The following is a 17121-nucleotide window of genomic DNA, read 5'->3' as shown; positions in this document are numbered from 1 at the left end:
AAAATCGGCGTGCCTGCTGAGAGGATTACAGGGGGGCTGTTACAACCACAGACATATATACATAGACGCCGCATCGGCTGTGGAGCGACGTGCCTACGCGCCGCCATATTGGAACAGGACTGACAGCGGCAGAAGTGCATGCAGCTATGGGGAAAAGAGGAACTCCTCAACCTCAAATTCGCTGAATTTTGGACCGATTTCCAAACGGTTTGATTTGTTAAAAACGTCAGACATGTAGGTATGATACAGGATGCTTGGATATTTTGAAAATGCTGGTTTTACTTTTTTTTCCTATGCTATCAGCAGACAAGCTTCGGAAAATATACCAGACTTCGGTGCCGCATATGGATGTGTTAATAAGGGGAACATAAAAAACAGATCTTGTAGAATCACTTTTCAGAGGTCAGATGTAAGTAAAGGATAATATATAGTGAGCAGGTTGTTATATAGTGAAATAAACCCAGGACGGACAGAAGCCCTCAGCTCTGAGTCCAGGTTCCATTCTAACCAGCTCACTACATCATCCCGCCTATTACACAGCTGCTTACTGGTGAAATAACTCATTTGAGACAAAATGTTGGTTAAAATGCGACGTTATTAATCTATAAATTACCTCTGAGAAAGAAAACTACCGGCACGGTTTAACAAGCGGCGTCCCTAGCAACGGCCCGGTTACGTGGTGCTGGTGCTCCGGTTGATGAGGGGCAGCTGTCTGTCTGCTGTCTGCTGCCTGTGTTGTGGTTGTGTCCCGAGAGCAGTCCACGTGAATTTGTTGCCGTCGTCAGTATCGGTACCGGTACAATGCAATCATCGTTGCTGGTACCGGTGCTGGTGCCGAGCAAAGTGTGTTTTGTGTGTTGTCAGAGCTCTGGAGGGGAGGCTGGCTGGCTGCCCAGCACGAGGCACTAATAATAATAGCCTATAATATAATAATATATACCCTTAAAAAAAAAACCTTAAATAAAGACCGGATCTACATATTTATCATGTCTGACATTTGTTACAAACAAACCCTGTGAAAATAGCTTGACAATTGAGCGAATTATGATCACTTTTACATCATACCTCTATGGAAGTAATGCACTGCAGGAGTGAGTAGTCCTGTTCCAAGATGGCCGCCCTGTAGGCACGTCGCTCTAGTGGAAGGCAGCAGTCAATGCGGCGTCTATGTATATATGTCTATGGTTACAACGGCACACAGTTCCCATAACATTTTAGCGATCAATAAAGTTTCATTGAATTGAAAGACAGAGCACAACAAAGCACTCGGTGCCCTCTAGCGTCCTACATGTAATCAAACACGCTCCATGAAGAGGACGAGACAGGTCAGAGCACGGCATGACGGCGAGCTAAGGTAACATTAGCTAACGCAGCATCCGAGTCCGAAGCTGTGTGTCAGTTCAGGCTGCAGCTGGGACACAGCTCCAGAGTCACAGCGAGCACACGCTACACGCAAGCACCCACTCCACCTAAACAGCAGCGGTTAGAGTGCGACACGCTCTGTGTAAACACAGCTGATCGATCGCTCTGTGTAAACACAGCTGATCGATCGATAAAAATTACCGCTTGAGTGAATTTTATTTTATGTTATGATTTATATTTTGTATAATTTGCAACTCTATGTGTCTCATGTCTTTATTTCAGGATGAGAGATTTAGGAGTGGAGGATGCTATTTGTATTAAAGAGCTGGATGCAGGCATCAGATGTTCTTGGAACTTCACCTGGCTTAATTTGAAGTGTCATGTGGAAGTGAAGGGAGAAGACAGGGAATTCCCATTATCTGATGTTGAACTGTAAATAGTCCTACTGTTGATCCTTATGAAGTTTTTTTTCTATTGTTTACCAATAAATGTTTGTATATGGTAAGTTATTTTGTAGTGTATTTATTAATTCAAAATGCCTCTTGTTGCACTTATAACACAAACTACGAAATTCACTTTTCCGCGCGCGCGCACATCCGCGTACCCTTGTCACCTTTTTCACCCCTGACCAGTTTGCATGCCTGTACACAGAACTCACTTGAAAGAATGTGTGGTTCAGTTGTTGCACACTTACAAACCTCTGGTTGTTCTCAAAGCACTATCCAAACCATAGTTTGTTCGATGGAGGAAGTTATTAGTGATGTTCAAAGTCGAGCACAAGAAGCAGTTCTCCAAACATTTTCCTCTGAAACTAAGGAGTCCGAAATTTATAAGAAAGTAGAGCACTGTTTAAATCAATTAGACAATCCCTTTTCAAAATTTAACACACAGACGAAGAGACAAAAATATTATGATGAAAAATGGGAAATAGTTGAGCCTAAAGAATTTGTCCTTGGTGTGAGAATGGATACATGTAGAAATAGAACTACAGGTGTATATAGTCAGATTCCTGTAACAGACAAGTACATGTATGTACCCATTTTAGGTACACTGAAATCCATTTTCAACAACAGTGAGATAAGGGAGTGCTTCTTGCAAGAGAAACACTGTATAAAGGGGGCATACAAAGACATTAATGATGGGTTTTATTTCCAAAACCATCCTCTGATTTCACAACAGAGACATGCTCTACTAATTTTACTTTATTATGACGATTTTGAAACGGCTAATCCGTTGGGTTCTAAGAAGGGGATCCACAAACTTGGTTGTGTTTATTTTACTTTAAAAAACCTCCCACCCAAGGTGAACTCTGTGCTAATGAACGTACATCTTGTAGCTCTTTTCTACACCCAAGATTTAAAGACATACGGTTTTGAAGAAATATTAAAGCCTCTAATTGACGATTTGAAAATTTTAGAAACTGAAGGAATCCAACTTCCATTTATTGATGCACCAGTCTTTGGCTCTGTAATTCAAGTCACAGGAGATAATCTTGCTTTAAATAGTTTGCTCGGCTTTGTTGAATCTTTCAGTGCAACATACTTTTGTAGGTTCTGTCTGACAAATAAGGAAGAAATTCAGTCTGTTTTTTCTGAGGATAATCCAGGACTTACTTTGCGCTCCAGAGAGCTTCATATTGAACATTGTAATGCACTACGTGAAGATCCTGCTCTACATACTGTTTATGGTGTAAAAAAACCTTGTGTGCTTGATTCATTACAGTATTTTCAGTGTACTGATAATTTTGCAGTTGATATAATGCATGATTTGTTGGAGGGTGTCGTACAGTATGAGCTTAAGCTGTTTTTCCAGTACCTGCTTAAAAATGGTTACATCTCTATGAACGCGTTGTCAGATAGGATACAGAGTTTTAATTATGGACACATGGAACGTAAAAACAAACCAAGTCACTTAAAAATTGAGGACAACAGCAAGCACTTAGGTTTAAATGCAATTCAGTCATGGTGTATTCTGCGCAATACCCCACTTATTTTTGGTGATGTGGTTGAAAGGGACAATAATCACTGGAATTTATTGCTCCTCTTGATACAGATTGTTGATATAGTTTTCTCCCCTATCCTTACTGATGGCATGATATGTTACCTAAAACATTTGATCTGTGACCACCATAACATGTTCAAAACTTTGTTCCATGATAAGAAATTGATTCCCAAACACCACCTAATGATACATTATCCAAGGATTATAAAAAAAATTGGCCCTCTTATACATATGTGGTGTATGCGATTCGAAGCAAAACACTACTTTTTTAAGAAGTCTGTAACAAATTTTAAAAACCTTACTAAATCTCTAGTAAAGCAACACCAGCGTCAACTGGCATTTTACTATGAAAATTATTGTTTTAAGCGGTTTGAGATTGGTCCTTTAAAAATAAAAAGCATTGATAGCTTGGAAGGTGGAGAATTACTCTGTCATGCATTACAATTAGATCCATGTTCAGATGTTTCAACTACATGTTGGGTCAGAAATTATGGCACAGAGTACCAGATTGACTGGTTGGTATGCACTGGAACATCCCATGATGACCTACCTGTATTTAAGAAAATCTGTAATATCATAATACATGAGCAACGTGCTTTCATAATAGGCTGTGCTGTTGACACACTGTACTTCGATGAACATTTTCATGCATACTGTATAGAAGAGCAAAATAATGAACATATTGTGATTTTCATTGACCAGCTGACGTATTTTAGACCGTTTGATAAGCAATACTCTAATGAGAGTGAGAGGACATACATTGTGCCTTACTGTAGCATGTTCTAGTATTTGTGGTGCAAGTTTCAAAATAAATGTTTTTAAACTGCCAAACACGACTACCTTTTTATTTTAGCAAAGTTTATTTTCCTAGTATTTTTTTAGGAATATATATTTATATAAGAATTATACTGACACCGTTTAAGTGTTATAGAGGTAACACATGTATAGTTAAAAAATAGTACTCTGAGAGAGTTAATTGCTAACACTACATCGAAGTGTTAAAAAAACTAACACTGGCTGGTGTTAGGCAGTGTTAAATTTCAACTCCAATAAGTGTCAAATTTACACTAACTTAGTGTAAAGGTACCAACACTCGAAAAAGTGTTTAATTAACACTCTCAGGTGTGGACCCATATAGACACTTTAAAAGTGTTAAAATCAACTCTTACAGTGTTAATTTGGGTATGCTGATTTTACTGTGAGGTCTCGCAGAGTCGAGACTGCCGGAAAGGATGTGAAGAAGAAAAAGAGGAAGAGATCTTGCGCAATTTGAACGTCACATCAACCCGAGTGGCAACCGAAAGTTATGTTTGATTCAGTACCAGTTGGAGTTGCCTTGTTCTTCCCCCTATTATCAAGTAGATTCCTCCAAGGTTGTGAGCTTTGAGGTGCCGTGCAGTCCAAAACTCTGACATTTCTGTTTGACCCCAGAATACACTAGCTTCGTAAACCAGCCTCTCGCGGAAATGCATTTCATTTCATTTCTGACGGAGAGTCTGGCCTCATTCCCCCTGTAAGCGTTTGGGATGGGTGGGAGTAGTAGCGTTGACAGACAACCCCATTCAGCCAATCAGCAAGTTGGTGTAGTGACGGGGCTTTGCACCAGTCGATCCCTGATTGGCCAACATGCTGTGTCAATCACAGCGGCGACGCTGATTGACTCGGCCTTCTGAGGGTTTCAGGCCAAACGCTTACAGCGGCAATGAGGCCAGACTCTCCATCGGAATGAAATGAAATGCATTTCTGCGAGAGGCTGGTTTACGAGGCTAAGAATACACTGTTTGAATTTCTGTATAAGATTATCAATCAATTATATCAATGTTTTCCTCCTAATTATGTGTATTGCCCAGTTAAAGGTCCAATGTGTAATAATTGGCAAAATTCTTGTGGAGTTGTAGTAAAAAGCAACTGGACTTCTTTTCTTTCTTGAAGACGTTTCAACCCTCATCCAAGAGGCTTCTTCAGTTCTGAGACTAATGTTTGTTCGCAGCCCGAATGGAAAATCCAGCCAGCCAGAGAGCACATTTCGCGAGTTTCGCGTTCATAAATAAACCAACTGCAGCAGGGCGGTCTCCCTGCTGCGTTAACCCGTTGTCAACGACTACGGGAGCCCTTTTAGCTCAAACTTGATGTTGTTGTTCGCCTGGCAGTTGGGTCGCACCAGAGTGCGGTTGCTTTCACACATCAACTAGTGCGCACTAGAGTTCGGCTGGAGCCAAACCGAGACCACCTCCTCAGGCCGCACTAGTTTTGGTGCATTAGAGTGCGATGGTGCTTTCACACTGACTCAAACGGGACCAAATTTAGGTCGATCTAAATTTAGATCGACCTACCACTGCAGGTGTGAAAGCACCCTAAGAAGACAGCGGAAGGAAAGAAGGTGTAGGAAACATCAGGGGGCAACCACCAGTCCGAATTAGGCTTCTAATTGTCTGAATGGCAACACTTAATTTTCTATCAAACGTCCCATCATTCCGACAATTCTTGCCTCCTATGGTTGGAATGACGGTATTTTCCAACCAAAAATAGCGAATTTTTTCCCCAAAAGATTTTGCACAGGTTGGGCTTAGGCAATGAACAAAGGAGTTGGTTAAGAGCGCTTTCACACCTGCAGTTGTTCCGATTCAGTAACTAAACCGATACAACTGTTGCGTTCTTTTTTCTGGGCCGGTTGTGTTCACATTGCAATGATTGCATGATTCTAAAGCGGTACAGCGCTTTGCACTGTGGAACAGCGCCATAGCAACGGCCCTAACAGTGTGCCTATAATGTGCTATAGCTACAAATGTAGTCTAATAGGCTACATTATTATTATTATTATTATTATTATTATTATTATTATTATTATTATTAGCCTATGTGTGACCCAGTGCTGACACGTGAATGAATGACAGAGCGTGTCACTGCCCGTGAGAGAGAGGCATAGAGAGAGAGAGAGAGAGAGAGACAGGGAGAGGGGTGGTCAGGTGTTGGTCAAGCTGTGTTTTCAGGTTCAGGTCACAAGTCATAGTTATGTCAGATGAATCATCCTCTAACACACCCTACAGTTTGACTTTTTTTTTCCTAGTAAACGGGCAGCATAAGCATGACTAGTTAGTAGGGGTTGTTTGCGGAGCTCTGCCGGGTGCTGATCGCCCGCGGCGGATGCCACTGGCTTTCCTGTTTTGTGTACATTATTAAAAGGCCAAGACGACACGCTGCTGATGCTCCATTATGTTTTTGGGGCAGTTGCCCGTGGTCCTCCTCCTCCGGTTGCCCAGTAACCAGTCAATTTGTTCCGGTACATGTGTCGGTTGTGTTCTCACTACAAACGAACCGCTCCAGGGCTCAGATGGAAACGAGCCGAGACCGCCTCTCCCAAGCGATCTCGGCCCGCTTGTTTTGTTCCGCATCAAGCGTGATTGCTGTGTTCACATCTGACCAAACGAACCGATCTATGACGTAAAACGCTTCCTGTTTCGGAACAAATGGTCAGGTGTGAAAGCGCCCTAAGTTTAGTAAAAAGACCAGGTAGAGGCTAGACAGGCCAGATAGATAGAGAGAGTTCAGAAGTAGAGAGTCCAGACGAGTAGGAGGGAGCCACCTGTTGAGTAATGCACATTTCCTTATATTGAAAGCCTTGTTGGAGTGGTGGAATGACAGCATGTCGGAATGGTGGTATGTCGGAGTGTTGGGATGTCAGAATGACAGCATGTCGGAATGGTGGTATGTCGGAGTGTTGGGATGTCAGAATGACAGCATGTAACTGGAAGAAGAAAAGTACACAGGAAAGAACAGTAAAAATGTGAAAATATCAAATGAAAACTTTAAAATGAACAACAATGTTTGTACATCAGCCAAAGCACCTTTGTTGCATTTTACTCCAAATTCAATGTTTGTGGTTTTGAGAAGTGAGTTAAAAGGAGAACTTGCTCAACAATGACCTAAAGTGTCTTTCCCGTTTCTGCATCTTTTTTTTTTTTCACAGAAAAGAACTTTGCAATCAAAGTTTACTTTGGTGAAGTTCTAGGTGTAACTAGTCTTCGAAGAAATAGTAGAACTCTGGGTAACCCTTTAATTTCCAGGCCGTTAATAATGTCATAATGTCAAGTAATTACCAAGAAATAATGATTAATTGCGTAGTAATGTCAAGAAATCATAGTAATGTAACTTTCAAAATAAAAGATCGGTTTTGTAAAAATGAAAGAAATACAAAAATAAAACCACAATATATATATTATTATTCTATTCTAGCTGCATGTTGTATTTATAACCCACAGATAAACACGTGGTATCAGATCGGTGCCTGTGTAACAGATAGAAAAAGGAAACAACACATTTTATTGTTATCATTTTCACCAAAATCCATAAGAGGATGTGTTTTAAGTTCTTTTTTACTTTAAATATGGATTATTGTTAATATAATAACATTTTTGTGGTTTTATTTTTGTATTTCTTTCATTTCTACAAAACCGATCTTTTATTTTGAAAGTCTGCGGATATGACGCACGTAGCAGCTCCCTTCTCTCTCGTCAGTCTGCGCTGTTCCTGACTGAGAGAGGAATGTTGTTGAGGCTCCGGGACTGAAAAGTTGTATTTGTTGAGTTTTATTGCCAATTTAATGAACAAATGTTAATCTAAAACCAACCAACCAAACCAAAGACCATTGTCTATCACACTGAGCTAATTGGAAAATGGCAGTGCTACAGTGGCTTCACAAATTGAGTAAGCCATTCACTGTCGTGCAGGCAGATTTGAAACCACTGTAAAAAGAAAAATCAGTTTTTGAGGTAAATTTCTTATATGTATGTTAAACATCTACTGTGACTCTAAGATTTTGTTGGGTCTTGAACCCAGATCCTTCAACACCAAGAACCAGCACCTAACTCACTGAGCTAATTGTCTGGTAGTGAGACATGCTGTGTGTCTTCTCAAATAGACTCAAGGGGCTCTATTTTCGTAGACTAGGTGCAGGCGTGGCGGATCTGCCCTGCGCTCCGCCTTCGCCTCGCCAACGGGGCGTGTCCAGTTTGCAATTTTCCTTCAATGCACGGCGAAGCGCAGCGGGGTGCATCCCGCCTACTTCCCTCCCACCAGCGCACGTGGCATAGAGGGCGGGGAGAAGGCATGGAGTGGGTTTAACACAGCCGAGTCAGATCTTCACCAATCAAATGAGCTCCTCTCTTCCCCTTTCACCGTGGAAGAGGGAGGCAGCAGTGAGACGGGAGGAAACTGATGGTCTGGTCCGGTCCAAGCTCGCAGTGTCCGAATATATGGTCGGCGAACAGACCTCACGGGCTGATGATGCAAAAGTAGTCTGGGAGGGAGGAGGTTATGATGCGGCCGCTCGCCCGCTAATAAATCAATAAGTAAATAAATAAATATAGCGGATCATCACAACGGCACAGTGTGTAGTGTCAACACAGCAGCGACATGCAGTCATCCACCCTCACTGTCCTGCTCTTGGGACGTCCACGGCTGCTTTTTAGTCCCAGTCCCTCCCTGGTTTCATCTGTGTTAATTCAGTCAGGCTGAGTTTCCATTACGCATGCCGACAGCCTTTGATCTGTCATCAGTGTGATGGGACAATCGATATAGATATACGTGTATGTGCTGATTCAGATAGTTACAATAAATAGGGGTTATTGTGATTATTAATTGCATTTAAATGTGCCTGGAACTGTGGAAACCTGCCTGTGAGGTCTTGGTGACGTGTGTGCACTGCGAGCTGGGCAGTCAAATTACCACTGCGCTGGCTGCGCTTCGCCTTGCGCTGAGAGTAGACCTGGTTGGAGCTGGCGAGCTTTCGGCGCACTCTCGGCGTGGCCTTTTGCCATGAAATTGTCACTGTGCCAAGCTGAATCTGTCGACACCTCCCCCTGCTGCGCGACCACACCCATCTCGGCGCACAGCAGTCTGCCAATTTACCAAATCCGCTGCGCACGTTGTTGCACTGAAGGAAAATACCACTGCGCCGGCTGCGCCAGGGTTCGCCTCGCTGCGCCCCCCTGAGTTGCACCAGGAAAACAGAGCCCAAGGAGTCAGAGGCTGGGCAGCAGGTGTCAAGGCAGATTTCAAAAATGGTCAAAATGTCACAAATTCTAATATCTAAACAAAAATCTGATAATACATAAATTGCATCTAGACAGCATGGAAATGTTGGTGATTTGTTGTAAGCTTTAAGTGTTTTGCTTCTCAATAGAAAATCTGATGTTTAAAAATGTCACTCTTAGATTGACTGCAGTTGTTTCCATGAGAGCAAAATTCAAAATGTTCTAGAAAATTCAGTTTTTGAGATAACATTTAGATATTTGCCAAACTTCATCAACCATGACTCCAAAATATTCTCAATTTTTTCAAGAAGATTGAAAATGTATTTAGCAGGAATTGGATGATATATGTTTACAGTAGCGTTTACAGTCATACATTTTCATGCACTCCAGGCTCAATTTTTGATTAATCAAAAATCCGAGAAACAAGTTCTGTGCAGGACGGTCTGGAGATGCTCTGTAGCAAGTGTGGTGACAATTGAGCAAAAGTTGTGGGAGGAGATTCATTTTAAAAGTTTTACAGTTATTGAAAAAAATGTCCTTGGAATTGAGTGAATCTGGCATGGGACTGGACCTCTGTGCAAAGTTTGTTGATTTTTCAGCCATGGGAAGTATGACTTCCTCAGAAGAAGAGAGAAGAATTCCTAGGAATACAATAGCGTCCCCTGGCAGCAATCAGAATATTGGCAACAGAAATATTTCATACATGCACTGCCCACCTATATATTTCCCAATCCAATACAAATGTCCTCAGTAGAGAATCAAACTATGGAATGTGGAATTCATATGTGCCCACATTCTTGAGTAATCAGTATGTGCACTTTTATGAAGTTCTGTCGAAGTGCAGAGCTCAGGCAAACCAGATGTGTGGTAAGATACTAACTTCCTCACACCCACTTCCTTTTATAGCTATCAGAGCAGCAAATTCTCATGTGTTCATGTGCGGTAACAAAACAGGAAAGCATTCTTATCAACACTGACATATAAAAGAGTTTCTTGCCGTCAGGTGGATTATATGAAAAGAAAGAGTTAAAGAGTTGAAGGTGTGTCAGCTCTTTAAACCATCCCCATCCACTTTTCAACAGAAAACAACATCTTATCTATCCGGATTCTCTCACGAGTTAGAGCCAAAGCATCTGTTGTTGGAAATCCAGGGGTAAGTACAACACCCAACCTATTTATAAAAGATTCATACTCTAACCACAGCTACAGATCAAGGGATTCATAACTAAGACAACTAACACAGTGATAGATGATCTAAAGCTTTATTAGAGCCTTTTTCAGCACTAGTAAAAAACATTACAACATTACAATACAACAGTTTTGCTTTAGAAGCAATGCAGTGGAGAAAAGTGTAAGGTACATAACTGTATAACTTTAGTAAATGTGTAATGGAGTGTTTTAGGAGTCACAAATCTCTCTTTAATCTGTTGCCTTACTCATTTTAAATATTTAGTGCAAAGGGCAACTGCTAAAATTGATGTGGCATGGCAAAAAATGCATCACACATTGAGACACATTCATTTTCTATGCCACCTATCCATGTAGGGTCACTTATGCTCGATGTATCACTAACACTATCTGTAACCAACATGTTCTCTCCTACCTCCTGCAAGCCAAGTTGTATTTTTTTGGACCAGCTGCCTTGTGTGTTGGCCTCTTCTCATCTGGCTCGTAACATTCCGTTGTTATCTCAGAGCGTGGTGAATGTGCAGGTCACAACTTGTCCACGAGAGCGCTTTGGAGTTGTTGGATTGTGTATTTGATGAGTTTGATGAGGGAAACCAAGAAATTCCATTAGCCTCCATAGCATAGCATTGAGCAGCTCACGGCTCTGCTCTGCCGTTCTAAAAATAACTTGCTCTGACAATTAAAGGTAACAAACTAAACCCCCTAACTACAGGGATTATGGCAATGGGCCAATTTACCAAAATATTGAACTATCCCTTTAAGTCTTTGTAGTTTCCTTGCAGGATTAATGTTTCCTTTAGATTCTCCCAATTGCATAGAAATGAACTGCAATGAACGGATAGAGAAAGACATGTATTAGGGCTGAATGGTTGAGAGGAAGTGAAACTCAGTCTGACCTGTTTAATACTGCAGTATCTTTATGCCCTGGATCTTCTCTCTCTAATATTCTCTCGAAATTAGAACTATGTCCATGGTAATCTCACATTGCTGAGGCTGGCAGTACTACCGAGCCCAGACATGCCTGCGTGTCTGTGTGTTTGTCCAATTGAGTAATGAGACAGTCATTCAAATTTGATATCAGATATGACCAAATCCAATCACTCAGAAATGTAGCCAGACATCCAGCAATTCAGATTTAAAGTGGTCCTAGATTACAGCCTGAAAAGCACAACCCTACCATTTAGTTTCACATCTGCGTATGCAGTCAGTGCTATACTGCTCTCTGGTGGCCAGCTATTGCAGGGCACAAGCCCTCAGTTTCCAGTAGTGGTTGTCCTCACAGTTTATGGTGTATTAACAATAGCACTGTGTACTTGTATCCTTCCATCAGCGTTTGCATAGGATTTTCCTTTCTGATGTTTTATTCAAAAACATTTCAGTCATATACATTTAGAGAGCCATAAGTTGCCACACTACACAGAATTTCACTTGAAAATAAAGGAAGCAGATCATATAGTATGGTAAATATAATGTTGTTCAGAATTTAAAAAAAACAGAAAGAAGAAAGTGATCTTCTGAAAGTGTGTAAAAAAATTCATGATAGACTTTGCAATGCTTAAAGCTATACCACCAATAAAGCTAGATTGTATCAATGCATACAACTTTTTCCTGTCCCAGATATTGTGTGAAGCCACATATCTTGCAGTATGTTGTGTAGCCGAGAGCATAAGAACTCTTAAAGGGACAACGAGGAGTTTCTATTCGGTTATAAAAAAGTCTCACGTTAATGTGGATGAATCTCCGCTACCCACACTTGTTAATGGGCCCATTTTCGGTAAATATTTCGTTCTGTCTCTATCGTTATTTTGTTATTATTAGTGGTGGCGGAAATGCTGGTCGAGCCGACCAGCGTTTCCTTACTTTCGGTTTCGTGGCGAGTCATGAGAATAACGCAACCGAATCGCCGTTTATGGTCGGAACTATGACGGTATGTGAACCTCTTTGAACCTCTGACTTTAATTCTTGATGAATGAAAACATGAGTCTGTCTTGCGCCGGTCAAAGAATTTTACGGTGCGCGCGGAGGCTCATAAATGTAGTGTGAAAACGCTTCGCTTTTCCAAAACTCCTCGTTGTCCCTTTAAGCATGAAGTTGAAAATCCAGAACGACCTCATTTATGATCCACCTCATTTTTTGATTCAAGTTCAGTTTTCTGAATGTGAGAATCCTCAAGGTCTTCGGATGGGAAAGGTGGCTGGATGTCACGTAATCTACTGGGTGACAATGGACTCTTTGGTGACCCAGGTGTGGTCCCATCTCGACTGTTTCTCCTTCTAATATGAGCTCTTTTATTCTTTCCTGGGCCCATCATTAACGCCCCGTCCTCTTCTACCAGTGTAGCAAAAACTGATCCTAAACTCTGCCTTATTCTCACACAGAAGTGTGGACAGCTAAAGGCGTACAGAATGGGGTTCAGCACTGGATTCAAGAATGCAATGGTTGTAGCTAGTGGAAGGCTGATCTCCACTAAATTTAGATTTTTTTTCCAGTACTGAGCCGACACTTCAATCATGCAGAAGATGTGATAAGGAGCCCAGCAAATTACAAATGCTGTTATCACAAATGTCACCATTTTGATGAAGCTCTGGGACAGCTGGCCCACATTGCTATGATTTGTTAAAGATGGATAGGAAGCCAGAGAATTTATGGTTTTAGTGGTTTTAGTGGTCGCAGTTTCTGATCCTCTGTCTTTGTTTGACACGATCAGTGTATCAGTTTGTCTGATGGTGCTCTGCTTCCTCTTCATGCTTCTTTTCCTCAGTGTGAGACCTATTTTGATGTAGCTCCCAGCAATCACCACCAGGGGAAAGAGGAATGCTAGCAGCAACTTGGAGACAGCCGTGGCTGCATGCCTTACTTTGCAATCCCTCTCCAGAGTGGCTTGAGAGGATAAAATCAAGGCAAAATTGTGATAGCACAGATTCCCTCCATCCTGTTTCTTAGTAACTGAACGGAACAGGGTGTAAGGTAAGGTATTGATTGCTGCCCATAGCCAACCCAGTGCACACACCTTCCACACTCCTGCCACTGATCGATGGTTCTGGCACCACACTGGCTTAACCACAAGAAGAAAGCGGTCCAGTGAAATAGCTGCCAGCAGGAAAGCTGACACGAACATGTTTAAAAAGAAGATGGAAGCTTGTATTTTGCAGAGTGGGTTCCCAAGCTCCCAGCTATTGGAGTGGGAAAGGTATGTGGTGAAAAAAGGGAGTGTCAGAGTGGCTAGGAAGTCAGACATGGCCAGGTTGAGCACCCAGACAGAGGCCACAGTACGCTGCTTCAGGCGGAAGCCAATGACCCAGAGGATTAAGGCATTCTCCAAAATCCCCAGGCAGGAGAACAGACCATGGATGCAAACTACTCCCCAGTTGACGTCTTTGCTGTTGTTGTGACTCTGCATGTCCTGTAGCAGGGGACAGAGGAGCTCTCCTCTTGTCGCGTTCAACATTGGTGCTCTGAAAAAAACAACCAAAAAGAAAAGTTGTAGCAGTTGTAACAGAGAACTCAACAGAACACTGATGCTCTCAAGTCTCTAATTTTTGGAAGCTCATTGGCTAAAGATGAAAGAAATTACAAAGACAGTATCTCCTAGCATTGCTGCTGATGATGGTGATATGACAAGTTGCAGCCTGTAGACAGCGGACAAATCACCACTTTGTACGCACTGTGACTAAAGGAGAAAAGCATCATAGTCATGTAGTCATTTAACAGTCTGCATTTACAAATCTGCTATGCTGCCAAAGAAACTGCAAAGAAAACGTTGGTTAAGCCAATTAAACTGATAATTATGAGAATTAAAACAACAATAACCTTAAAAACCCAGCAACAAGAAAAAAAAAAAAGTTAGAAAAACCAAGTCAGAAGTCAGAAACCAACTAAGAAGGCCTGGTCATTAGCATTAATTCAATTTACAGTAAGCTTTGCAGCCAGTGCCACTATAGCTGGTAAGATGCCAGGATTATGAAGGCAGACTTGCTGGGCTGCATACTTGGAGCAACTGACTGTTGCACTGTTTTTTTTTTTTTACTGCTGTAAGACCTGTTGCCTGAGAGGGGAAAAAACATGGAGGTCTTATTTCAAGACTCACAGCAATAAAGAATGAGATAGTAATGAGAATACTTTGTACTTTGGTGGGTCAATAAAACTTCACCCATCCACTGACGGAAGTAGTTATTAATGTAATTTTTTTGTTGTACTCTGGTGTTGGATGATATAATTACATAAAACTACGTTATCGTTTTGAACTATGCTTCCAAGTGAAATGCAAGCTGCTGTCATGTGGAACATCTACCATTTGGTAAAAATTTGTGTCCTTAAATTAAATGTTACCATTGTATTCTTGCATTCATTCGGATCACTTTAACCTACTGCCTGGATGAGATAAATGCAGGGAAGCGTCTACTCGTGAACACAGTATCTAATCCAGTATCAAAGTACTGCAAAGTACAAACTGCATAGTAGCCTAATTTATCACTGGTTATTTTTGAGTAAACAGTGACAGGTGAATGCCTTGTGTGTCAGCACCCTTTAATTTAAAACTCTGAATTTAAATATAAGCAATATGATAAACAGAGAGATAAGGGAAACAGTGGCCTGAAGGATTAAAGGTCACAACTGCTGGTCATAACAAGTGGTGCTTTTTAATCATTACTTCCCTTTTTAGGTTACATTTCATGAACTCTGGGCTGTGTGGGAACTCAGTGGGCTGACTTAAGTGCCAAACCAGATGTACATAGTTTTGTATTGCACTTGATGTAGGAATTCACGTTGTTTACTCAGTTTCAGCTCTCAGTTTCTGCTGTTTTTGTGCTTTTGACACTTAATACACAGCAGATTCATGTGCTCCTGTATAAGTTATACATAGCTAATTATTTCATCTACCATTTTAAAATGGAGGGTAAAAAATATTGAAAATCCCTCTCAGTATAAAACTCAACAGAGCTCATAAAACACAATCAACATCTCCATAAAGCAACTCAACAGAGAAAAATAAAACAATAAAACCTTAATGAAGTGAAATTAAACGTCCATAACCAAATTATGAAACAGCAAAACAATTATTTAAACAGTATTAGAGTTCTTTGTCAAAACAAATTTTACTCTGAATTCCTAGAAATCATGATGTGATAGGAGAAGAGACAGTATATCTTGTAGGCTATCAAAATCCTTTCTTAAGAACAGGGTAGAAATACAAAACTAACCATGCTAGCACCTTTTTGAAAGTATGTAACCCACACACTGTGACTTAAGTCCAAAGTTACTGTTATTAATGTTTAAATGTCATATAAATAAAATAGAAAAAAATGTCAAAAAAGTAGGCCTACAACAAGAGCAAATATCCATAACATCAGATAGCATACAGAGATATCTATAGATGGTCACAGATAATGTGATCGTAATCACGTTCAGTCATCAGGATGCTGTAAAATTGGTTAATTCACGAGTTCAAGTGACACTCACCTAGATGTTATGTTGCACACACAGAGGAGAATGAAAAGTCACAAATAATTCATAAATTCCCGTTTCTGCTCGCTCTGTCTTGTCACAGGCACTCATCTCTCCAGTTCTGCCACTCTTTACAGCTGTCATGGAGACACCTACTGAATCCCTGCCACGGCCACACCCCCATACAGACACACACTGACATACCTCCTTGTGCTCACCCCTAATTGCTTAGAATTCTGATCAGTGAGTGCAAGTGTGAAGATGGAAGCAAATTTGACTCATATTCTCGTTCAGACAGGGCAAAGGAAATATCATATGAAAAAGCTTTCTTTTTGTGTAACTGTGTACTGTGAACTGTAGTTACTGAAATGTGATACGTGTGACATCCTTTTATCTTGCATCATCATGCCAAGGCCAGACTTGTATGAACTTGTCCCCCTGACACCTCAGGCTTCCCTGTAATTTCCATGATGAAACACTGCATTACTAAGTGCTGTCTGTGTATGGCCAGACATATTTTTACACAGTCATAATCAGTGTCATTAACCCAAAACTTTCTGATTTCAACCAACCAGGGCAACAACAGGGAAATGTGTAAAAAAGAAAACAGCTTTGCCTCAGGGTTACATACATCTGTGCTGCCATCTGCTGGTGAACAATACCTAAAACGCTTCCCCAGTAGGGTACAAAGGTATTGCAAGTTTTATGCCCTCCAACTGGATGAATTGGCCATTATCGCAAATCTCTCAAATCTGCCTTCCTACATACGGTATGAAAATGTTATCAGTGGCTGCAATATAACAGTTTCCCCTTGTTATCATGATCCCATTTTGTCAGCAACAATAAGATACCATGTACCTTCAATGGAAAGTTATTTATTTATTAGATTACATATCAATCACTTGACACCAGGTTTTTTACTATTGGTAGAAACAGGCGATGTATCTTCATGATAGGTAACTTGAACGAAAATTTGTAATTTGGCATAGGAAAAAAAAAAAAAATGCAGTTCATTCATATTTGGATTGCAAATGAAACATTACAACAATGATTACAAAAAGCTTACATATACCAATAAATAAAGAATAATATG

At 40.9% G+C, this 17121-nt stretch overlaps 3 protein-coding genes across 3 annotated transcripts in view; 1 reads left to right on the top strand and 2 right to left on the bottom strand.

Moving 5' to 3' along the window:
• The window catches only part of LOC146991362 (uncharacterized), a 123016-nt gene that overhangs the window by 25392 nt on the left and 80503 nt on the right, over positions 1 to 17121 (bottom strand). The window lies entirely within an intron of this gene.
• LOC146991365 (von Willebrand factor A domain-containing protein 7-like) overlaps positions 1 to 17121 on the top strand; it is a 138613-nt gene that overhangs the window by 96692 nt on the left and 24800 nt on the right. The gene's annotated exons all lie outside the window — the stretch shown is intronic.
• Positions 12675 to 16103, bottom strand: LOC146991366 (prostaglandin D2 receptor 2-like). The gene is made up of 2 exons (XM_085790202.1): positions 16044 to 16103; positions 12675 to 14038 (listed from the first exon to the last, which is right to left on the bottom strand). Exon 2 carries the CDS (start codon positions 14029 to 14031, stop codon positions 12694 to 12696), a length of 1338 nt encoding a protein of 445 aa, XP_085646328.1. The 5' UTR covers positions 14032 to 14038; positions 16044 to 16103; the 3' UTR covers positions 12675 to 12693.

Source organism: Trachurus japonicus, chromosome 1 (assembly GCF_045865225.1).
Source record: "Trachurus japonicus isolate A0001 chromosome 1, Traja_1.0".
In the NCBI taxonomy this organism is placed as follows: Eukaryota; Metazoa; Chordata; class Actinopteri; order Carangiformes; family Carangidae; genus Trachurus; species Trachurus japonicus.
This window is presented reverse-complemented; position numbering and strand designations above follow the sequence as displayed.